General features: G+C 36.7%; 1 protein-coding gene across 2 annotated transcripts in view; it reads left to right on the forward strand.

The window, feature by feature from the left end:
- Positions 1-26,689, forward strand: part of LOC125648284 (uncharacterized) — a 40,700-nt gene that overhangs the window by 8,682 nt on the left and 5,329 nt on the right. The window contains exon 2 of one of the 2 annotated variants that reach the window (XM_056142338.1): positions 12,895-13,148. In XM_056142338.1, coding sequence (XP_055998313.1) covers positions 13,034-13,148 — 115 coding nt within the window. In that variant the 5' untranslated portion in view covers positions 12,895-13,033. Of the gene's footprint in view, positions 1-12,663; positions 13,149-26,689 lie in introns of those variants that run through there. The other variant, XM_048875260.2, reaches the window with a different exon arrangement.

A 26,689-nucleotide genomic window follows, 5' to 3' on the forward strand; every position in this document is an offset into this window, starting at 1 on the left:
AAATGGACGAGAATTCATCAATATTGGCATCTAAGGTGAAGGTGTGCAATATCAGCATGCATTTCGTAAGTGTTCAATATTAAACCCATCATTAATGCATGAAGCAAACTGATTTTGTGAATGGGGACATCATAATTTATGTACAGTAAAACATTTTGTTTAAATGCAAGGTGAAGATAACCAACAGTGATCAATCTCATAACTCCTATAAGCAATACAAAATAGATAGTTGGACAAACACGGACCCCTGGACACACCAGATGTGGGATCAGGTGCCTAGGAGGAGTAAGCATCCCCTGTTGACCGGTCATACCCGTCGTGAACCAATAATATAATGAATATCATATCAAATACCGGCTCTGTCAGATTCGGAGGACCATCGTCTGCCATTTTGGCCTGTTTACGTCGTTAAGGTAACGTCAATATTGAACGCTCATACTCAGAATGTTTCGGGCGCTCACAATTTACGCAGTGCAAAGTTAGCGTTCAATAAATTCTCAGGATATTGAACGCTAACATATCATTCTCTAGATTTCACGCAGATTTTATTACAGACTATTAGCTATATGATAAAACATATCATTGGGTCAGATGCTGTCTGACGTGTTACATACCGATTGCTAGACCGTTCTTGGCACACTGACGAGAGGTCAGAGGTCATTGAGCCGGCAAGCCGCACCATCGAAGGCTCCAGGGGGTTTTTTTCTTGCAAAATTTCAAGTTTATCCACATTTATGAGCATGTGCATATGTAGATGAGATACTTAGATTCAGTTCAAACTCATGTGGCCAAATTGGATGAAGAAGTATCAGTCCTCACGAGAGAAGTAACAGACTAATACCCCCATCACACTAGGCCACGTTCGCACTACGACCATGTAAAAATTGATGATCGTAGTGCGATCGGGTACGTCGTAGTAAGGTCGTAGTAAGAACGTAGTAAGGTCTTTATGGTCGTGATGGTCGTGGAGCAACTTTGAACATGCTCAAAACAAACGTAGTGCGGTCGTGGTCAAATTTGATCGTAGTGGAAGCGTAGTAAGGACGTACTAAGATCGTATTTAGATCGGCATGGTCGTAGTAGCATCGTAATGGGATCGTGATGCAGAAGAAACCGACTGCACTGCGATTCCACTACGCTCTCTATACGACCATCCCGTTTTCACTACGTTCTCATTACGATCATCCCGTTTGCACTACGTTTTCTTCACGCTTCCGCTACGATCACGGCACGTCCATACTATGTTGTTGAAGACTGTAGTAAGTTTCTACCAAGATCATCCCGTCCTTATTACGTCCTCACTACGATTTCACTGCGCGCAAGCCACGACCGAATCACGTTCTGTTCTCCCCCACACACTGGTATAAAAACTGAACAAAAGTTGCATATGACCATTGCTTCTTTGGAATCATGGAAAGGCCAGACCAAGAAATATTGATGGAGATGTTGATGCATATTCAGTATATGGCACTTAACGACCAAGCTGCTATATTGTTACTAAGGCGAAGGAGGAGGAGAATCGTAAGGCAGCGTAGATCTTGCTGGGTACGACCTTGGCTTTCTGTTGAAAGACTTCAGTTTGGCCATTATGATCAACTGATGAATGAATTGAGGATGGAGGATCAACAGTCCTGAAGGTTCTGAGCTGTATTTATACTGAATCTGGATCTGATTCAGCTGCTGCAAAGCGTGGCGACATCGGCGCGGAAACGTGGTAGAACCGTAGTAAGATCGTGGTAGAATCGTAGTAAGATCGTGGTACAATCGTGGCAGAAGCGTAGGAAACTCGTGTTGCAGTCGTGGGAGTCGTGGTGAGAGCGTAGTTAGAACGTGATGGACGTAGTGGGAGCGTAGTAAGAACTTGATGAACGTAGTGAGAACGTGGTGAAATAGTAACAAGGCCGTAGTTTAATCGTAGTGGAGTCGTGATAAGAGCGTAGTGAGGACGCCGTAACATCGTGAAGACAGACAAAATTACAAATTCATGCCGTTCGCACTACGATCTCACCACGATCTAAAAAAAATTATAGAACGTAGTGAGGTCGTGATGTAGTGTGACAGGGCCATTAGAAAACAATGCCACTGCACTAAGTAGCGTCTTTAATTCTGTGAGGGAGACACCGGAAATGAATAAAACGGCTATTGTAAGTAACAGAAAACAAACACAACAGTGTGTCAAAGACCTCAAATCTTTAGATTGATTGATTGATTATTGTTTAACGTCCCTCTCGAGAATATTTCACTCTTATGGAGACGTCACCACTGCCGGTGATGGGCTGCTAAATTTAGGCCTATGCTCGGCGCTTATGGCCATTGAGCAGGGAGGAATCTCTATCCTGCCACACCTGCTGTGACACGGGACCTCGGTTTTTGCGGTCTGATCCGAAGGACCGCCCCATTTAGTCGCCTCTTACGACAAGCAAGGGGGTACTGGGGATCTATTCTATCCGGATCCCCACGGGATGAAATCGTTAGAAAAAGAGCTAATATCCGTCAGAGATTCTAACGACAATCTTCAAAACTGTGTGGTCGACTTGAAAACGCCATCCATGAGAGATAACCTTATATTTTCTGGATTGCCAGAAGATAGACACAAAAAACACAGAGCAAATCCTACAGAACTTCATCCAGAAGTACAAGATCGACTACGAGTTACCTTTCGAACGAATACATCGAATTGGAAAGAAAACAGCGCATATCCTAGGAACATCCGTGTCAGAATTTCACTTATTTCAAGGACCGGGAATATATTCCCACGCACGCAGCAAAATACTTCCACAGGACAAAAGAGTCAACGGTAGGGATCAATGGACTAGGGGCGCGCAGGAGAACGATTTCCGAGATCTGACTGTGATGATTATCATTTGAAACTACTTTCACTCAATGTTTGTGGAATTAAACAACGTTTAAACCATCCGGAAATTACTGACTTTATTTCGAGCTACAGAGTGTATGATAATTGATATAATCGGTTTCACAGAAACAAAAACGGATTGTAAAAACCTTTAATTTTGACCTTGAGGTCAAGGTCATATGGAGGTCATGAAAGTACCAGACACATCGTCTCACGGTGATACACTCATGTGTCAAATATGGTATGCCTATGTCAAAGAACAAAGACGTTATGGCCCGGACACGAATCCATTGTAAAAAAACAACAACAAAAAAACCTTTAATTTTGACCTTGAGGTCAAGGGTCAAGGCCATATAGAGGTCATGAAGGTACTCGACACATCGTATCATGGTGATCCACATGTGTGCCCTGCAGAGAGACGGACAGACAGATTCCTATATCCCCCCCTGAACTTCGTTCGCGGGGGGGGGGGGGGGGGGGGGGGGGTAAAAATATTGATTTTTTTTCCAAAGGTCCATTGCTAAAGAAGTTTTATTATAATAATACTAGTATTGAAAATGTAAAAGAATTTAAATATTCAGGGATTATACTAACAAGGAGCGGAACATTTTGTAAAGTTAAACAGTAATTATGTGAACAAGCGCAAAAAGCTATGTATGATGTGATACGAAAAATTAGACAATTTAATTGATCTGTAGAATGTCAACTTGATCTATTTGATAAAGTGGTTGTACCTGTTTTACTTTATGGATGTAAAATGTGGGGTTATGAAAATCTAGATATAATTGAACGTGTACATTTAAAATTTCTGAAAAATGTTTTTAATTCTAAAAGCTCAGCTCCTAATCATATGATATATGGAGAATCTGGGCGTTTTCCGATGTACATGTATATCATGGTTTATACTAGAATGATTACGTACTGGACAAAATTGTTATACTCAGAAAATAAAATTGTTAATATTGTTTATAGACATTTTTGTACCCAATATGATAAAGATGGATATAAAAACCCTTGGATTGACTGTGTTCAAAAATTTTAAACATCTGTAGACTTTCAAATATTTGGAATGAGCAAGGTTATTGCGTAAATGATAAATGGTTATCTACAACAGTTAACATGCTTTTGAAAGATCAATTTATTCAGAAGTGGTCTTCTGATGTTGCTGACTCTTCTAAGGGCCAGGTTTATAAACTTTTCAAACATTGTTTTGGTTTAGAGAAATTTGTAATTACTTTGCCTGTAAAATTAAGAAATTCATTTATGAAATTTCGCACATCAAATCACCGTTTACCCATAGAGACAGGAAAATGGTATGGACGTCGCGCACGGTACTGGTGTTACTTTCATACGTGCATTTAAGAAAATGCTTCCGCTGTGTTTACACAGATGTATATATTTTGTGGATTATTAAAGTCTTATACATCAATGGCAAGGAAAATATATGAATAATGACAATAGCTTATATAAAATATAATTTACACGCATTCCATGAGCAATAACGGAGTTATATACACGCAGATGTCGTCATTTTTTGATGTCCCGCGTTACATAAAATACTCATACGCTTTATCCAAAGATTAATAAAATGATTGATTTTGTCCCAAATAACGTAAAAATTGGTGTATGATTGTGACGTCCTTATCTAAAATCCATAAACCAATTACTTTAAACACTGAGTTCATAGAATTGATATAGCGGCCTTGAAAATGGCAAAGACAGTGGTGTCCTGTGTTTGTAGATAGACTGAAAATGCAAATCATCATGACCAGTAGCATGCCTAATACAGGGGGAAGTTGACTATCCTTGTTGCATTTATAATGTACATATATCGTGGAGCACAGTGTATGCCAGTATTATATAATTCATGGTATTTCCCAGAATGAAAGACTATGTACGTTTTATAATAAAGGAGAAATAGGAAATGAATTCTTAAGAAAAAAATACAATTTTTTTAATGAAAGATCAAATATTCTGAAGTTTTCTAATCTATTGTCAACTCAAGATAGGAAAATATGAAGAAATCTGTTTTTATTTCTCATATTTTTGAGATTGTCTGTTATTCTTCGTAATTGTTCTTCTCCTACCTCTTAAACGTATTACTATTATGTTTATTTATACACACAGTGTCCCTCTGGTATCTAAGAAAGTTGCATTGTTCCATATATGAATCGCTGACGATTTTTTTTGCATGTATTATATTTCTTGTACCGTATGTACCGTTTAACATGGTTTGAGTGAATAAATTGAATTGAAATTGATTTTGACTATGGATAACTCTGTTTACCTGATCAAGATATAGGGCTCATGGTGGGTGTGACCGGTCGACAGGGGGTGCTTACTCCCCCGAGGCATCTGATCCCACCTCTGGTGTGTCCAGGGGTCCGTGTTTGCCCAACTATCTATTTTGTATTGCATATAGGAGTTATGAGAATGATCACTGTTCGTTATCTTCACCTTTCATAGTTAGTACATGCATTTTAGATCATCATGATGACCAAAGAATTTGCAAAATGCTTACTTTAAACAAGACTATTGAAACCACTGTAAAACAATTCATTTCAATATATTTAATATAATTTTTCAGTAGTTTATCTCGATTTTTAAATTGATCATACGTAGAACATGTTTTTACGCCTCGAATCACTTGAAATATATAAAGTGAAGTTGACGATGGGGAGACTGAAGTCATCTCGTTTGCCATAAAGTTGTGTTCTTCAAAATAAGCAGTCATGTGAATTAAGACAATTGACCTTGTGACTTGAAAACCATTGGGGTCATCAACTCGTTAACGGTCAACATTGTGCCACAGTTTATGTATTCGATCAAATGGTTCAAAAGATATTAAGCGGACAATATATTCCCATGTCCAGCATGACACTTGACCATTGACTTTGTAACTTCAAAAGCAATAGGAGCTACACTGTACATGTATATACTCCTTAGAATGTAGCATTTTTACAAAGTTTGATGTTTTTCAAGCAAACGGTTCTCAAGGTATAGAGCAGACAATATCGTACTATGTAGAGTTTGACCTTATAATCAATAATAGCGGTCATTTGCTTCTTAGGTGGAACCAGTGTACCATGTTTGATGATATTGAGAGGGGCGTATCTACCTATGTCCAGAGTGGATTTACCATTGTAATTGTGACCTCAAAATCGATAGGGATCATTTACTCTAGTGGGAGAAGCACTGTACTACGTTTGGTAGCTATCAAGCAATGGGTTCGTTAGTTATTGAGCGGAAAAGACCAACTATCCGATCTGCGACAGACAAGTGTAAAACAATATGATCCCTCTTTTTCAAAGGCATAAAAAGAGCCTCCGTGGCCGAGTGGTTAGAACACCGCGCTCAAAATCACACTGCCTCTCACCTATGTCGGCGTGGGTTCGAATCCCCAGTAAGTGAGAAAGTTTCCCAGTTTACTTTCGGAAGGTTGGTGGTCTCTTCCCAGGTACATTGTATTTGGGTTCTCTCTTCCACCAATAAAAACTGGGCGCCACCAAATAACTGAAAACTTGTTGAGTATGGCGGAAAATATCAATCAATCAAAGGCATAAAAAATTCGGGAAACAAAATGGAAGATTGATTGATTAAATGTTGCTTAACGTTCCTCTCGAGAATATTTCACTCATATGGAGACGTCACCACTGCCGGTGAAGGGCTGCAAAATTTAGGCCTATGCTCGGCGCTTATGGCCAATGAGCAGGGAGGGATCTTTATCGTGTATCGCTCCGCAGTCGAACCCTCATGACAAACCTCGATTGTGATGTTGTATATTGTGATCTAACCACATCAAATTCAGATTCCTCTGTTAAAGGATATTGAAAAAAGTCTGGAAATTTAAATTTGACGCAAAGTTTCATATATCGTGAAAATCAGTCAGCTGTAACGAAACTTAAACTTGATATTACAATAATCTGTAAATTTTGCTGAATTAAAATGGCCGCGCAATATGATCAACTACATATGGTGACAAATCCTACAAAATTTGAAGAAAATCCGTTGAACGGTTTCTCAAGAGTTGCGTCCACAAGGTGTTCCTGTAGTGTGGCATTTGCAAATTCAACAAAGTCCCATAACTCCTGTGAAATTTACCGAATCAAAACGGCGGTGCAATATAATCGACTACATCAAAATTTGAACAAAACCCGTCGATCGGTTTCGGAGGAGTTGTGTCCACAAAGTTAAGTGGGACGGACGCACGGACACCGATATTTCCATCTCCCCTTCCGCGTGGGGGACAAAAAAGTGCGGAAAATCAAGTGGGATAAACGGACTGACAGACAGATGAAAAGGAAATCTACAATCACCTTCGGTTTCACTACTAGAGAACTATTAACACATTTTTTTAAGAGGGGGGGGGGGGGGACGCCTGTTACAGGAAAGAAAAGATATCGAATAGTAATAAAGGCATGAAATAATACTAAAACTTAGGTTAACATACAATTGTAGTAACAAAATTTGTTTTTAGAATTGGCAAAATGAATATAAATGGTCTATATCTTTTAAAATAGCATACAGTTTTTTTTAACTCTTACTTTTGTCAAGTAAGACCTGTTTTGAAAATATTCTCTTCGTTGGTTGGTTGTAAATCGTGCCTCTCGAGAATTTTTCACTCATATGGAGACGTCACCATTGCCGGTGAAGGATAGAAAGATTTAGGTCGAAGCTCGGCCCTTACGGCCTTTAAGCAGGGCCTTGATTTTTGCGGATTCATCCAAAGGACCGCCCCATTTAGTCGCTTCTTAGGACAAGCAAGGGGTACTGAGGATCTATTCTACACCGGATTCCCACGGGAATACAGTGATTTGAAATACTCGAGTGAGTACTTTCAATGGGAAGATGAATTTGATATTATCACTGTTCACCATTTACCTACACCGCTCCTTTCAATTAAAGTATCAGACCCAAATAGTTTATGTTCCATTATCTCACTGCAGTCCTTAGAAGTTACAACTGTAAGAAGGTTGTTCCCAAAATAATGACACACTGTTCCATTATCTCACTGCAGCCCTTAGAAGTTACAACTGTAAGAAGGTTGTTCCCAAAATAATGACACACTATTGAGATACTGAGAGACAACAGATCTAGAATGGTGTCTCTTTCTCAAGATAGATGACGGTTGAGAAACAGAAAATAGTCACAGGGTCTCAAATTTGGTGAATACAGAGGATGGAGGACTGTAACCTGCTCTTACTCCAAATATGAGTGTCTTATGGATGGGTGCATAATCAAACTAAAGTCAGATTACCGGAGTTCCTCTCTCGGGTGGTGAATTCTGTAGTAGGTCTTCAATACGCAATTTCCGAGTTGCCCAATAGTTCTTTACCTTTGTAGAACTCTTACGCACAGTCAGACACAAGGCATACTTTCGTCAACACGCGGTGGGTACAAATGCTTATCGCTGCCTTTGCATATTACCTAAAGGATGATTATCAGACATCCTGCGACCACACAATCTGCTGGTGCACACAATTTTAGTAAGTTTATGATTACTTGAAAATAAAATAGTTCAAACAAAAATCGATAATCACCATCTTTCTTTGATTAAAGTATCACTATCACTCATGCAGAAGAAAAAATAAGAAATAAATTAATATCTAATTTAATTGTCTAATTCAAACAAACATATTTCTTCATATGGTCAGTTTAATGTATACCAACGGTTGATATACACAAACTTTACGCTTTCAGAACTATTATTGTTATTTACATAGCTAGTCTATAATATACATGTACATGCATGTATACATCTTGTACCCATCCAAGCGTTCAATAGAATACTGAACGTACCTCCGTCACAGAAGAGCTGCCATCTCGGTACTTGTGTATTGTTTCAGAACAACGTTTTTATAGAACGAGTTAACACTGCACGATTTCCGCGAGATTCGTAATGCACCCGCTCACAAGGCACGCATTATAACCGAATTATTAGAATGAAAGTTACCTTCCATCCTCCGTATTCACTAAACTCAACTAGAATGAGTTGTTAGAATGAAAGTTACCTCCCATCCTCCGTATTCACTAAACTCAACTAGAATGAGTTGTTAGAATGAAAGTTACCTCCCATCCTCCGTATTCACAAAACTCAACTAGAATGAATTATTAAAATGAAAGTTACCTCCCATCCTCCGTATTCACTAAACTCAACTAGAATGAATTATTAGAATGAAAGTTACCTCCCATCCTCCGTATTCACTAAACTCAACTAGGCTGAATTGTTTTAGCACATTAAACCTAATGTCTCCCCTCCCCTTTTCCATATTAAAAACACATTTTTAAGGATAATCTTTAAAATAGAAAATTAAAGAGTTACGGTACATAACAGTCACCTATATGTATATGTACTTCCACCAAGGAACAGTGTTATGAATATACGATGGTAAATGAAACTTACCAACATAACAAATATGAAAGGCCTAAGTCAAATGCAGTGGCGTAGCTATGTTTGAAATATTTGTAAGATGGGGATCTGGGGGGCTGCCGCCCCCCAGAAGCTGAGCACATTTTTCGTAATATATAATAAAAATTTAACGAAAATATTTGTAAGCACGTGCATAAAGTGCTACTGTGCAGCTACGCCACTGAAAGGACAGAAAAGTTATGGTCCGGCCATGAAAGGTAATCAAAAATGACATGCGACACACTGTCTTATTATGGCATACCAAATATTAAAAGCCCAACCCCCAAAATATATTATTTGACCTTTACATAAAAGGTTATGGTCAAAGGTCATCAACAGTGACACGCGACACAGACTGAACATGGTATACCTACATACCAAATGTAAAAGGCCTATGTCAAAAGACATAAAAGTAATGTCCGAACAACCCCCCCCCCCTTCCGGGAAAGGGAGACACACATGTAAGTAAACATCTATCTGGTAGGAAATGCCCTTACATCTGTTGTTTATCAGTATCGGAAGAGTGGTCCCATTGAAGAGTGTGCATTGTGCTTCGAAATGTGGGTTGAACGGCTCAAAACGTGTATTCAGATAGGTGGGGAGTCTTATGAAGCGCAAAATAAATGTATTTGTAGTATAGGAGAAGCAATGCAAGTGACATCAGTTAAGGAATACCCCTCGTAAGCTAGGAATAGCATAGTGGTTGCATGAGACATCTATGCTGATATTGTTGGAATCCGCCTTGATAATTATCTAAATATTCTCCACTGCTGAACATCGAGCTGTTATATACAGGTAACACTTTTAGTCATAAAGAAAAGTGAAATCAATGACGCGGGCTTAAGGTTTAGGCTGCAGGCCGGAGCTCTGTGGATCATTTGTGAATTGCATTAAACATTTTCTCTACCCCTGAACACTTAGTAGATAAACGGACTATAGACAAATTGAATTGATAGCAATACTGAGTAAAGAGGCCTCTCTACTAAAATTAAAACGTGATTATGTTGACATACAATAATGCCAATTCATAAAACTCGTATTGTATAAGTTTGTCTCATGCAAAATTATAAATTGTATGGATGTTCACGTTTCAGAAATGTTTTCTTCATTGGCTCAGAGTGGTTCGGATTGGTATTTTTATTTAAGACCTATTATAATCTAATTAGAATCAGATCTTCTCTAACCGTTACACTGGAGAAGGATCTGAAAGCATTGCATTTGAGGTCATATTATTGACCTCAGTCTCATGAATAATTAAATAAATATTCGACCAATAACAATAGTTTGACAAAGAATCAAGGACCAATTAACAATCGTTTTACTGAAGCGTATTCTGCTTGTAAGTTCACAATTTGATGTCGATCGATGGGAAGTTTAAACAAATTCCAAATATCAGCGTGAAAGGATTATATACAGAATAATACATGGCAAAATCTCTATCACACTCCATATCTTGACACAGATTTTGTCATGTATTGTTATTTTTATTATATATTTGAAAATAGTGAATTCTAAAGGCTCATTAACAGATGAAAGTTAAAAACAACGATTACTATTTTTAATGATTTACGATACATGTATCGGTATATGACATAAGATAGCAATTTAAATATATTGTTTCAATTCTTTATAGTTTAAAATTACTATTTCCTAAAAATTATCGTTACGTTTTGACAAACACTATCTATTCCTCAGTCAAGTTCTCCAATTCACCTCGCTAACAATTCCAACTTTCTCTCTCCCATTTCTATCTTTCTCCATTTGTTTACAAATTATATCGTCTGCTTCCTAGTGGAAAAATTCCTAAGTACCCTGAATGAAAACTACAGAGGTGTTCCAGAAACGTACGGTGAGGGGTGAAATAAAGAGTAAAATAAAAGGTTCTGATACAGGGTGTGTGATAAAGGGCACGTGCCTGTGTTCATATCAGGGATACATAAATCCTGTATTATATAACAAATATACAATAAACATGTATATTGTACATGCATTATCGTTAAAATATATTTACTGTGACGTTCTAAAATCGCTCATGGCTTCCGCCATCTTCTTCGAATATTCTCCCGTGCTTCGTGGTCATTATTGACATCCGTATGATAAATAACAAATATGTTCCGATACAATAGCAAATGCTCATGATAGCGAAAACTGTCATTTGATTGGTCGAGTGTGAAAGGTGAAATAGCATGACCTCAAACGAAATGCTGCCAGATCCTTCTCCAGTATAACGGTTAAAGAAGATCTGATTTTAATTAGATTGGACCTATTTGAATTTATACTTTTATCACGAACTCAGTATCTAAACAACCACAATGTCTTACGAGATAGAAATGAAACTGCGGATTAATATGGTTCCTAACACAACATTTATATTCTTTATATAGGTAATAAATTGTTAGTAATGAAATGTTACTAACTTCTGAAGAGTTTCATTTTGCAATGCCTGGACCTTTATTGAACGCCAATGGTTTTTTTTTTTTTTTTTTTTTTTTTTTTTAAATAGCACAGTATAACTAATTAGTATGAAATACAGCGGGATCAGCTGATCTGGATATTTGTATTTACACAGTTGTATTTGAAAGTTAATGTACATGTATACCCCTGCCGGTTACTAACTGATAATCTGCGTCTATGTTCATGATGACTGCTCTAAATGAGGGGCATATGTGAGCCTTATCATACCTTCTTTGTTTCATATTATTACGTAATATATATTCTCTCAAATTTCGGTAGTGCTCACCGGGTTCGGTTGTCTTGTTTCTGCGTTTGTGTATGCAGTTGTAAATAATTTCAACGTCACACTACTTTCGGATGGTTGTCTAAATAAAATGGAATGATAGAAATAATGCTTGCTCCTTTCGAGATAGTCTGATAAGGCAGACTGCAACCTGATCTTCAGTACCGTGATTAACAGAAGGTTATAAGCATTACAAATGGTTATACTCGCACAGCTCCTAAATATTTTATTTCAATATCAAAAACCGATTCATGTATTCTAAGAAAACTAAATAAAGAGAAATATGAAGGACATACTCAGGCAGTTGGTGTTTTACGACATTGGTCTATTCAAGTCTCAGACTTATCGTGCTCTATCTAAAAATGTTCAAAAGTTTTTATCAGTTTGCGTTGGTGATGTAAAACCTCCACCGAGGTATCGAATTTTCGTTCACATAATGGTGTTGGAATTTCACCTTCCGACAATGATGTAATAGTATTTTTCTCAAAAGGATTTATATCCTAATTACCACGAATAACAATGGTGCATTTCTATCCCTAAACGCCTCTTGATGAAGTTGTAACGTCAAATCAAACCATTTTACTGTCAAATTTGTAAACATCGGCGATGACCCTCAATGTCGGACGTCTTGCGGAAATATCCCGGTTATCAAAACGACGTGATGCTATTAAATATCAGAAAATCGGTGGGTGTCTTCTTGTTAAACTTTCACTTTGATCTATAATATATCACGGTATAGGAACAATCAAAAATCGAAAGACAATAATTCCTTTACAACTCCGATTGAGTTATAGTTGATCACCGCGCCTATGTATCGACTTAACATCAAGAATAAAGAAAACACAGTGCTCTTCTTAACAGATATCGACATAGTAATTGAATATCTATTTCCAGGTATTTCATTGGTTTGTTACAAGCGCAAGTGATCACGGGGTGGATGGCATACAATGTGCTGAACGCCTACCTGGAGTGTGTGAAATAAATATGAGATGAAATTGGCGTTTGAGATAGAAACGTTAGGACAGAAGTAATCATGTCGTATGTGTGCGTTCTGAACTTATGGCTGCTGTGTGTCTGTGTGTGTTCGTTTTGTACGCTGTGCACCCCTGTTCCTATTGAGCCGGTCAGAAGTTTTCAAGAATACACAAGTGAGTACTTTATTTTAAAAAAAAAAAAATGAATAGGGAAGATGATATAAATATTCTCATATTCTTAAATTGTTACGTGTATTTTGTCATTTCCTTTGCTGAGTTATATGCAAGAACATTTACAAAGACACTCGCTGAAGTTTGTTTTCTCAGAAAGTGTGCCGATAGACAAAACGTCATATTCTAATTTTTACAAGTTTTCATTGACACAAGGATGAAAAGGGGAAAGAGAGAAAAAAAACATGTAAAGTATTGCTTTAATACACAACGGTTTTGTCTTCCTTAATTACAATCCAATGGATAGGATGAGTCCCACCGACAATATAAAATTGCAGAAATAATTAGTATTTATGATGTATGAAAAATATGATTAAGAAAAACCCAATATAAAATTTTCAGCCTATTATTAACGAATGCCCTGAACCCCATGTATTATTGGAGACTTGCGATTTAGATCTTGGGAAAACGATCTAATATTTAATCTTAAATGTATTCAGTCAAGTCACATTCTGAGAAGTTTTCAAGTATTGAATTGTTCATCGCCATAATGCATTTTTTGTGAACTACAATTATAGACACACTGGAATCAAACATTTCCGATCAACAAACATGTTTAGTACATGCATTGTACAACGACAAATAATGTAAGTATATTCAATGCTAAAATTTAGGATTTTCAACTGATATAAAATTACTCTATTTCCTATAGCTACCAAACCCCGCGATCCTAGAAACCCTTGCGAGTTCCATTATTTCCACTTAACGAACACTTGTCCACGTGTCTGGTATATAGCTCCCTCCAGTTTTACATTTTATACAGCATCACCCTCACCACATAGGTCAGTTCTACTGATGTACAAATTAATATAATTTTAATTTGTGGGTGTTGAAACTACATTCCCAGAAAGCATGTTCGACCGTGGAATTAAACGATTCGCCTGTTATTAGGATATTTACATGTATGTTCAGAAACCGTGAGTCTACTACTAGATATGCTCCTTTCGTGCGTCTATCTAGCTTGCTTTCCGTATGAACATTGTAATCATAGGTATCCGCTAAAATTTACCTTAATACCTTGTTACTTATTTGTTCATTTGAGAATGAGTAATGTTACATCCTTAAGCATTGTTTGCTTGGTATTTAACGAAAAAGTACCATGAACTAAGAGCACCTCTGTGTATGACAGCCGGGGAGATCGAGGCTAAAACTACGTGTATTCGTTGGATTTATTCGGTTTTATTGAAATGCATATCTAAGCGCAGACTCTGTGGAGGGGAAAGACGCTCATCCCCTCTGATTTTAGATAAAAAGTTGGTTATTGTAAACTTAAAAATTTAAGTGTAAAAATGTTTTCTTGAATACTTTGTCCCCCCCCCCCCCTGGAGAACTGGCAAATTAAGACTACCTTTCAGGGAAATCTCTACGTCCATAAATGCTTATCTTCCACTATTTAATAATTCTACTATACATCTGTTGATGTTCCACTAAAGATTAAAGGAAAAATGGTACAAAACAACACCTGTAATAAATTAATTTCTTTCAAAACAAAGTACATTTAACGTTTCATAATATACGAGGAGAACCTTCGATGTAATAAACACTAGATTTGTTACCTCCAGTGTGCGAGACATGTGGCGTCTTAAAACCCTTTCGTTCTCATAAAAAAACCAAATTCATACAGAAAGGAGACAAACAAATTCACACATTTGATAAAAACGTTCTATTTTCCACCTACTGAAGCTTGCGTCGACATCCCTACAATCTTCCAATGATGATTAATAGGCATAACTACATGTACATGTGTAGTTAAAGCATACTGTATACACATGTTATCATAATCATATTATAATTGTATTGTATAGATAACGTTAAAGGGTTTCATCGGTAGAAAACACCTAATACATTTATTATTTTGAAGGGCATAGTCAGATAATGATTGATGAAGAGCTTTAGAGTATTACTGTATCAATTTAATACTAACCCCTAAGGGGAACTTCTGTTTTTGACACATGAATTTTAAAATGGACCATTCAAAACTAATTTATCGGTAACATGGCAAGAAAACTAAAAGCAGCAAATGGAAATTTAGGTCACTAGGCAAATTTTGATCAATCTTGTTTTTCACCTTCATTAAGAGCAGATAACAGTTAAAAATGACTACGGTGGTCTTGCATTAAATCGTAATAATCTTTATGTTTACAAGCTCCCGTTACTCAACTCTCTGCTCACCGCAGCTTTTTGTTGTCATCTGATATCTGAACAAAAACATACTTGAGTGACTGATATTGAATCGCAATAATCTTTCTCTCGCACCTGTTTGTTTTACGTCCCATCGAGAATTGTTCAATCATATTGAAAGGTTAAACCATCTGTAGGTGAAGTACCACAAATTTAGACCTGTGTTTTGCGCTCAGGGCCGTAGCAGTGAGGGTTCTTTAATGTGCAAACGCTTGCCGCGTAATGGGACCTTCATTTATATATATGGTCATATCCAAAAGTTGATTTTCACTTCTAAAGACCGAGGGTTTGACGAAGGAGCAATCACTACCAATGTCTAGGTCTTAGATGGCACAAGCGGGGTTCAAACTCACATTAAGAAATGGAAATACCCATTTGAATAATTCCTTTACCTCTGTATCGATCATCAATTAATACTCATGTTTACCTTAAAATGTCTATGATAATTCCTATCCTCTTTACGCCCCTAATAATACGCAACGGTAAATAGAGGAAATGGATAGTGCGCATTATGAAGTATTGTGTGGACACCGTAGTGGATTATCAGCATCGTTTGCTACAAAAACCAATGCTTGTATTTACATGACCTTTCGATATGATGTTTCTAATTCATCATTGTACAATATAATATCTTGCTTCTTTGAACTTGAAAAAAGACAAGTTGCAATTCACAGCTTGATTGAACTTTCCTCTGATGTTGGTGACAATACAGCCTAAGTCAACATCAAGTCGCAAGTATTAGAAGTCGCGTGATACTGACGAGTAGATTGAAAACTTGAATAAGTAGTGTGCCGGAAAAGTGCTGCTAAAATCGTGTGTTTAGTGCAGCTTTAAAAGAAATCGCTAGAATATCAGCGTAACCTCCAGATAGTGGCGATAGGTTGTATGGTGTTTTACGTCTCCATGGAAGTTATTCAACCATATAGAGATGAGGCCAGACACAGTAGTTAGAGCGCTAACTTCGTGACCGTGGGATCAGGAGTTCGAGCCCCACTAGTGTCATGGTGACATATCAAAACTAAGACCTAAATTTGGGATATCTTAGTGATTGCTTCTTCGTTGACATTAAGATATATCGGCGGCGTATTATCTATTAACAATAACACTTCATTCATATGTCGATTCGATATATCCCAGTGAATTTCAAATAAAAGGTACCACAAAGTCGTCCACTTTTGCTGAACATACTTATATATTTTATTGAAAGTAGATGTTAACGGCAAAATAACAACTCAACTTTATGACAAACGGGATGATTTCAGCTTCTTCATCGTCAGCTTCCCATATTTATGTCGCAATATTCCATTATCAACTGGATATGGTATTTATATCTCTTAACTGATTCGATACGCAAGAGCTTGTTCTGCGTATGATCAGTTTTTAAATCGAGGCAGACTACTGACATACAAGTTTGATGGTGCAGGGGTTTCAATAGTCTCGTTTAAAGTCAGCATTTCGCAAATTCTATCATGGTAGTTATAACGATCGAGTTTACCAGTACAACCTATCATTGGGTCAACTGCTGTATGACGTGTTTATACCGATTGTTAGGCCGTTCCTGGCACACTTACTTTGACTAAGGATAACTCCGTTTACCTGATCAAGATATAAGGCTCACGGCGGGTGTGACCGGTCAACAGGGGATGCTTACTCCTCCTAGACACCCGATCTCACCTTTGGTATATCCAGGGGTCCGTGTTTGCTCAACTACTCGTATCTATTTTGTATTGCTTATAGGAGTTATGAGTTTGATCACTGTCCGTTATCTTCACCTTTCACTCGTAGTGACGGGTCTTTTAGATGAGACCTTAACAGGAAGATAAAGAATCATCACTGCTATAGCCGTGAAAGGTGAAAATAACGAACAGTGATCAATCTCTTAAATCCCAAAAATAATACAAAATAAATAGTTGGTCAAACACGAACCTCTTGACATACCAAAGCTGGGGTCAGGTGCCTAGGAGGAGTAAGCATCCCCTGTCGACCGGTCACACACACGCCGTGAGCCCTAAATCTTAATCAGGTAAACGGAGTTATCCGTAGTCAAAATCAGTGTGCCAAAAACGGCCTAACAATCGGTATGAAATATGTCGACAGCATTTGACCCAATGACAGGTTGTATTGGCAAACTAGATCCTTATAATCCTGAGCGTTTAGGAAGTGTCTTATGTGTGCGACTTCACCTACATTTGGTAAAACCTTCTTGGAAATGATGTGAATATCAACCAAAATACTTGCATGTACATGTATGCAGAATTTCATGTGGTGTGCTATCATGTTCACAACCCTTGCCGTACAGCCACTACTCCAGAATTGAATTCGACCCACCCACCCCCCGACTGCGAATTGAGCGCTCTAAATCGGCTAGTACTAGGCTACGCGACCGGACCAGTGTACATAAAAGATGTGCACCGTACATATCAATATGCAGTAATTATGCGAGTCGGTTACATGCCCCATGAATTGTGCTTTGTTATGTAAGGTTTTGTTTGGCGCGTGTATGCTACTGTGTAAACCTGTTCGTGACTTTGTGAAAGCGTCGGAGGTCCTTGGTTATTGAGGACGAATGCGTAAATAACTTACAGGGATGAACACAATACCATGTAACCAATTAAATGATGTCAACATCGAAATCAATCAGAAGCGTAGCAATGTAATTATAATTGTGCTGTTGCTCTTCGGTATGCCCAAGTGACCCAATACGATTTGGGTTTTGTCCGTCGTCAATATTTCAAAATACTGCTACATGTATCATTATAATGTAAGGGAAATTAAAAGTGTGCATTTCTTGGCTTTTAACTCCTTTTAAAAAAAAATATGCAATCTTGGAAAACCATCTCTCCTCCGGGACAAAGAAATCTACCACAGTGAGTGAATAGCTGTGGTGTGCAGGGTGACCTCTACCAAACTTGTGTTTGACCGGCCCCAGTGATTCTAGTTCTACGGTGTTGGTCTTTGACTTGAACATTTTATTTTTGTTAAGTTTATCTGGTATGCTCTCATTCGTGGAAGGGGAATATTGATCTGTATTAGATACGCCTAAACTTTCACAAATTATTCAATCTTTTATGCATGAGTATACATGTTTATGTGAAAAAGATTAAAATACTTCAATTAGCTTTTGTAATGACATCCAGAGTTTAAGTCTTCTGCGGCAGAGGATATGTGTAATTAACACACTCTAAATTATAAATATTTTTTTTCTTGTAATTAGGAGAATTTTCCACCGTTTAGGTGTGATAAGTGTGGGATTCCGGAGGATGGGGGTACAATCTCAAGAAGAGTTGACAGCGTACAGATGTAACTGGCGGGAAGAGTAATCGTACTTGTCATGTTCCCCTTGATTAAAACGATACTTCCAATGTTAATGTTTTAGAAAATAGGTCAAAGTCCAAAGTTACTAGGTTAAACGTCTTAGTACATGTACATATTACAAAGTGAAGCCATGTTCCTTTTGGTTCGAGAGATATAGTCAAGATTTAAAAAAAAAAAAAACACGAATATAATCAGGTTAAAGCCCAAGGTCACTAAGTCTAAAGTCTTGGTATCCAAACAAAAAGGCCTGTTCATGAAACCTCTGTATGTGAAAAATAAAATCCTATCCCCCTTGGTTCAAAAGATATGGTCAAGACGAGAGTTATTGAAAATCTTTCAAAGTCCAAGTCAAACGTCACAAAGTTACAATTCTTGGTTCCAAACGAAAGGCGAACATTTATATGTTAGATACCAAAGTCTTATTCCTTTTTGGTTCAAAAGACACAAGTATAACCAAGGATAAAGGTTTTGCAAAATGGACGAAAATGTTGTTCGTAATTAATTTGAGTACAATTAAAGCTGTCCTACTAAACAAAGTACGCTAGGGTACTTTAGAGTACGCTGGTAAAATTTCATAATTTAATGCAATTTAACCGTTGTTCGTAGATGTTTATACTTTAATTTAACCTAATAAATGTATATCTGGAATATATTGTGTTTGTTTTCATTAGTTTAGGGATTATTTCAAGTTACAGTTTGCCGTTTGATCCCGATCCCGATCAAATTTAACTACATATTTACATTATTTAATACTAGGGCATTACATCTAAATTTCCTAGATTACGCCTTTATCTTATTTTTGAAGTATTAAGTCTTTTTATTGTCAACTGAACAAAGAATTCCTTGAAAATAAATCATTGGTATTTGGGTTTAATACTGGTGTAATATGTCACATTCCTCCAAAACTTTCTCCAAACAAAATACTAATAATCGGGATTGAGATGCCGTAAATCTTCAATAAATTTAATGTTTTCTGGTCAAAATATCGCTTAAAACCAAGTACTTGTGACAAATATTGCAATATTATTTTATAATCATGCTTATTTAAGCAGTATACATACAAATAAACACTTAAATTGCATTAGATTTGGAAATTTTACCAGCGTACTCTATAAAGTACTCTAAGGTACTCTAGCGTACTCGTTTAGTAGTACCCCATTAAAGACTTTATTTCACTCATTTACAGACGTTTTAGACGATTGATAAAACTTCATAATTAAAAAGTTTGAAGGTTAATTACGGGTTAGAATAAGTCCTCAGTTTCCCTTGCTTGTCATAAGAGGCGACTAAATAGGGCGGTCCTCCGGATGAGACCGCAAAAACCGAGGCTCCGTATCACAACAAAGATCCCTCACTATTCAAAGGCCATAAGCGCCGAGCATAGGGCTAAATTTTACAGCCCTTCACCAGCAATGGTTCTCCATCAGAGTAAATAATTCTCGAACGCAAGACTCTTTTAATTTTGTTATTGACAAGTGTTAGTGAGCAGAGGTTAGAGAATGGAAAGAACACCCCCCCCCCTTTCCCACGTGGCAAAACGTCTTTAACGCACATGGATTTACACATACTACAGTATATGCTTAAATTGTTCATGGACTGATAAATATATTTAACATTCTACAATAAGGTCATACAACGATAATTCATTATCTTGTTAAGACAAAAAGTTGAACATCTCGTGTCTGATTTATTATTTTGTAGCTAAGAGACTGTGTGACCACATCACTCCCAATACAGAATAGGCGAAAACGTAAACCAGTTGATTTCTAATCTAACTATCGTCATCTTGTTATAGATTAATAATGAGATTACCTGATGATATTTCAATTCAAACATAAACTCTTTGTTAGCCTTTCAGTTATTTCATATATCATGAAATAAATCTGTTAATTCCTCTCACTTGGGTCATAAACTTCATCTTGGTATATATTGATTCTGTTGAAATTGTTTTATTTCCACTATATCACTTTGAGTTCAACACATATCCGCAGGATACCGGTACATGTACGACCTTTCACGTTACGTACATCGATCCTAAATAAGGCAAAGCTTTTATACACACTGGACTCGTATGCTTAAAAATTTGATGCGATACATATTATGTATATATTATACGAGGTGTAGAACTAAAATCCCTCAAATTCAATATCATCTTTAAAATACAAAGTTCGATTAACAGCTTAAAAAAATCAATTTAAAAAAAAAATTCTTAAAGTTTAGGGAAAATTGTTGACAAAATTATTTCAAATTGATATGATAATACTTTATTGCAGAATACACCCATACGGGTCAAGCAAACAAATGAACAGATTAGAAACAATATACACATACATATATACTCGCATATAACATGCAATAGATGTAAGAAATTTACCCATTTATTGCACCTACATGGAATTTTTATTTCTTAATTCTAGTGATTGATATATAAAAGTACAAACCGCCGATATAACTTTTAACAACACCAGTGAGTTGGACCCGCTAAGACGTAAACATAGGTAGTGATTGCTCCTTCGCCAAACGTTCGACAATCACCGATATGCCTTTAAAAATGTCGCAGCAGGCGCTGGCACCTATTAAAGAATCTGAGCACTAAGCCTAGATGTAAATTTGTGGTACTTTTGAGTGAATTTATTTTAGTGGGACGTAAAACAAACCAAAACCAATATTTAACTAAGTTCACTATATGTCTGATTGATTGTGTGCTGTTTAACGCCCCACTCAAAAATGTTTCACTCATATGGAGACATCACCATTACCGGTGAGAGGCTGCAAAATGTAGGCCTATGCTCGGCTCTTACGGTCTGTGAGCAGTGAGGGATCTTTATCGTGCCACACCTGCTGTAACACGGGACCTCAGTTTTCGAGGTCTCATTCGAAGGACCGCCCCATTTAGTCGCCTCTTACGACAAGCAAGGGGTACTGAGGACCTATTCTAACCAGGCTCACCATTGGATCACTATGTGTCCGGTAGAACATTCAATGTCTAACCAAGTTCACCATATGTCTATTTTGTAGATGAAGAACATATCGATACGACAAAAATGGGTTAAATGAATATTCATGTATAAATACGGCATAAAGAATGGCCTGTTGAGTAGAAAATTCGCCCTATCTAGATGTTCCTCACTGGAAAACATTTGCTTAGCTGGATTATATTTTGCACGCAAGAAATACTTTTTACATCACTTCAGCTCACAGGGCCGAATGTCTGAAGAGACACATGTATGTACTAATAGGTGCTCCGTGACCAGGCCTTTTATTTGGTACCAAAACTTGCAACCTCAAGACCTTTCTTTTAACGACTTTTGAAAAACTTCAACCTTGGCTATATCTTTTTAACCAAGTGGATGTAAAAGAGCGGCTTGGTTTTTTTTTTATTTAAGGCATGTAATTTATTTGACATCTTTTCCCCGCTCATTTAGAAACATTGTCGCACACACTGGAGGAATAATAAACTTTCATTCTTAATTATATAAGCTTGGAGAATAATTACGGAATTCAAGCTTGGAGGTAATTACGGTCCTTCAGTGTGGCATAACAACCTGCCATTAAGTGGAATGTTGTCTGGCGTGGTGAATACCAATAGGCCTAGTTAGGCCTTCTTTACATACTGATTTTGACTACGGATTACTCCGTTTACCTGGACAAAATATAGGGTTCACCGTGCCATCGGACAACAGGAGATGCGAATTCCTCATATACAACTGATCCCACCTCTGGTGTTTACAGGGGTCTGTGTTTACCTTATTCTCAATTTAGTTCTGTCTTATATAGAATTTATCACTTGTTATATCTCTCAGTCAAACAAGGTAGTATCTTTGGTTTCACAAGATACCTGTAACTTAAGATTGTCCGGGCAAACAGGTGAAGCACTTGCTTTGCAGAAATCTTGATTATATTTGTAGACAGTTTGTTATTATGATCCCCGGTCGTTTGACCAAGACCGAGGTTACTGATAAAATTTGAGAATTTGTCCTTGCCATTATGTTTTAAATCGCAGTATGCAAAATTATGATATATTGTCTTGTTTTTGGAAGTGATAGAGGCAAACTCAAGCAACATTTTCGTTTATAAAAGTTTGAATGTATTGTTTTTATTAATATCAATCTAGTATGCTGTTCATCTGGAACTGGATTTTTAAATACTGTAATAGCCATCTCTAATTCTGAGTATTGTGGTTATCAATGTTATACTATTTTCTGTCCAGTTCCAAAACCTCTGGTATCTTTGAGGCGTTCACAGTACATCTTACCTCTCAGGTGAAATAATGAGACGGCAATGCCATTTCATAACCCGACTCAAAATTGTGTTTCCTCGGCTTTGTGCTATTCATACGGAACATTATAAAATTTGACGACGCATATCTGAATTTAGATTGTTTAATTTCTATCAAGAGATATGACATAATGTGATTTATTTTATGATCAATTTTGTAGTTTTTCTTTTTTATAGGGGGAAATATCATCAACATTTGAATCATGTTTGATTGAGGTACTAAAATGAAATATAACGTCTCGATAAATGTCATTTCCGACGTCTCATGACTATTATGATCGGATTGTTCTTTAAATTTATGCCGATTGATATGAAGGAAACTACTTCGGAAATTAACAAGAAAACATATTAAAGATTTACATTCGGCGCAATTTCTCGATGTTTTCAAAATATGGATACTCTGAAAAGGGACAACTCCCCCGATTTTTATTAATTTTCCCGTCCAGCTTCTCTTGGCAGCAATATCTAAAATCGTTGTTAATGAATTGGATTGAAGGGCATTACACAGTGTATGGAAACTAGTCCTTCCCCTTATCATTCCGCGCCCAGACCTATTACAACCGCATTTCGTTTGCATACAATATGTAAGAATGGCTATTAGTTAATGATTCCCATTATGAATGGTCTCTTAGGCACTCAATAGCACGGTACAGAAGTCTTTCGAGCGAGGATTATTAAGCCGCCATGATTGCCATTGATGACTTTATGAAATACTCCTATATATCTTTTTTTAACAGTTTAAGACATTACCAGGACAAAATACATCCGGGCTTCGCTATGTTCTATTTGTTTGTAGGCGTCGTTCCTCTAAATTCATAAATACACAACAATGACTCTTTAAGCAAATGATGAACGGGGGAAATGAATTTCCTTCGAATATTGACGGTGTCCTGGCATCTGAAGCCAACAAACCAAATGATCAAGGGTTTTTGTACTGTACTTATCTCTATTCAGACCAAGCTAACATTCTTTGATGACAAAATCAATGCTCATTTTATATGGCATAATTAAGGCGTATTTATTGCGATTGAAAGATTTTCGGTGTAAACCCACAAAAATTTACAGAAATTTAAATACATCGATTATAAAACCTCTTAATGGGGGTTAATTCATGTAGAATCATCCCTTATTATAAACACTCAGAGTTAATCCTACAAAACAATGATTAGCCGTTACTGTATTTGTTCTCTGCATGATATTATGTTTTGGCTATCAAGTGTAAACTTCAAAGGGCTTCTGAAACAGTCTTATTTCAGTTCGATGCCCGTAATCCGCGTTAATGCCATCTACGATAACAAAATATAGATCCGAAGGTATATTCAGTTCACTCATTGTTTTTTTTATATACAACACAAAAAATACTTCCAAGGCATCTAGAAAATCATTCTTAAAAATGATAACTTCATGTGAAACCCAAGATTTATGCGGGAAAGGAAGCTGGTACATGTTGTCCACGTGTTGATGAGCACGAATGGTATGACGCTTTCATCGTTCATCATTATTTGTTATATGTCATAGGGGTTATTAATCAGTCGAATCTTGTATGGTTATAATCACCTTTATTAACTATTTTTCTAGTATCCTCAAATAAAGTTAGCAAAACGGCTTTGTTGGAGTATTTATTCTCTTTGTCCTCGCGTCACATTTATTTAGCGGCCATTAATACATGTTAATTACACATCCTCCATCCACTTCCTTTTCAAATAAATGTATCTGCACTTTTGATCTGAAAGTAGTCATTTTGTATGAGGATAAATAGGAAAGCATTCCTTATCTTGACTAGACTTATTTATTCTACGTAGAAAATCGTTTTCAATACAAATCGCTCAAGACAAGATTGGCGTTTTCCAATCTATTAAACAGTTGGACTGTTTTTTTCGTTATTATATGCAATACATTTAACAGAATGACCTTTTCTTCCGTCCTTGCGGCAAGGGCAGAAATTAATTGCGTTAGAAATCACTGACTGACAAATAATTAAAGGCTTATCGGGTCAATAACAGCAATTGAGAGGGGGGATAACCTCAAAATTACAACAACAAAAAGAATAGCTACAAAAATCACTTAACTCTGGTATAGGTCACGCAAGTCACAAGCGTGTAGGTGACCTAGACTACACAACTCTTCAAAATAGGTTAACTATCAACGAGCACGGCACTTACTCCGCAATAACTGGTGTTTATTTTCAGATATTCTCCAGGTTTATATGAGAAAATAGCACAAATGAGCCATAAAGCAATTTCTTTTATTACTGTCAAATTCATTCTAGCTATACATATTTAGGTGAAAAGTTATCGAAATAATTTAGTGCTCAAACTAAACCTCTTCTTTTAAAGAAAGAATGCATTCTAGAAAGCACATGATCTTGTATATGTAGAAGTATATTAATATGCATTATTAAAGCACGCTGTAGTTGCATTAGATCGTTGGAAATAAGGATTAAGGAAAACGAATTGATTGCTTCCACTGACTTTAAGAGTTCACCACTTGCATGTTGGCTGCGCCAATTTATAATTGATAACATGAAAAAGAAGTTGCTAGTAGGTGAAAAGTTCCACATTTTAAATCAAAAATAAACTTGACTAGCTGAAACCATCGGAGCAGGTAAGACGCACACTGCTGTGGTCATTTCGATTTATGTTAATAATAAGGAAAGCAATTAAAGACACTATCAATACTCGTGTTGATTCTGAAATAATCAGATCGTCATCAATAGCAAGGAAATAACGAAAAAGGGCAAACCGTAATCCAGCGCGTGGAATTTTATGACACATTTATGGTCATACTTGTAGAAAGCCAATATCCCTTTAAGGAGAATAGTTGGAACACCCAGGATCCACACGGTACGGGACATTAAACGGCGTAAAATATCCTGTCTGTGCAGGAAGCGTCAGATAGTAAATTATCTTGCACTTATATTTCTTATTCAATTTTCATATTTACATGTTAAGAAAATATATGGTCAGACATTATATAACGGGAGTATACAATTCAGACCCATGGAACGTTTGTGGACTCTACAGTATCATTAGCCACCTGTTATATGATTTTACATGGATTTACTACACCCATTTTATCAACGAATTTAGTAAAGGATTTATACCATGTAGCAGCGAAAATAATTAACTGCATGCATAAATACCCTCTTCAAGTTACATCTGTATCTTCTAAATAACAGATGTAACATAATACATTTGTGTCATAGAGATGAGTACCATAGGCAATTTTGTAAAATAATCATCATTTATAAAACGTTACAAGGAGATTTGCTATTAACATAGTAAAGAAATTTAAGAAACAAATTCAACTTCAGAAGAAAAAACGGGGGGAACCTCACTCTTTCTGGGCACCTAATCTCACCTCTAGTGTTTTGGGGGTCCGTGTTTGTCCTGCTTTCAATTTTGTATTCTTTATAGGATTTATGAAATTGATCACTATTCGTCATCTTCATCTTTTTCACAAAATAATGGTCTTCATTTATGCAGTTACTGCCATTACACCAAACGTAGGGGGCGTGAGTACCGACGGAGTCTTGAGCTTAAGATAAAATAGTAACAAATAGGGTATTGTAAAGCTTACGGTACCACATTCTCTGTTATTGGACTGAGTTTTAACAGGTTATATCATATCTTTTATAATAACGATTCTATGAAGAATACTTTTTAGAATACCGGTTTACATTTCCATCAAATTGAAGAGATGAGGAGAGA

The sequence above is a fragment of the Ostrea edulis genome, chromosome 6 (assembly GCF_947568905.1).
Source record: "Ostrea edulis chromosome 6, xbOstEdul1.1, whole genome shotgun sequence".
NCBI classification, from domain to species: Eukaryota; Metazoa; Mollusca; class Bivalvia; order Ostreida; family Ostreidae; genus Ostrea; species Ostrea edulis.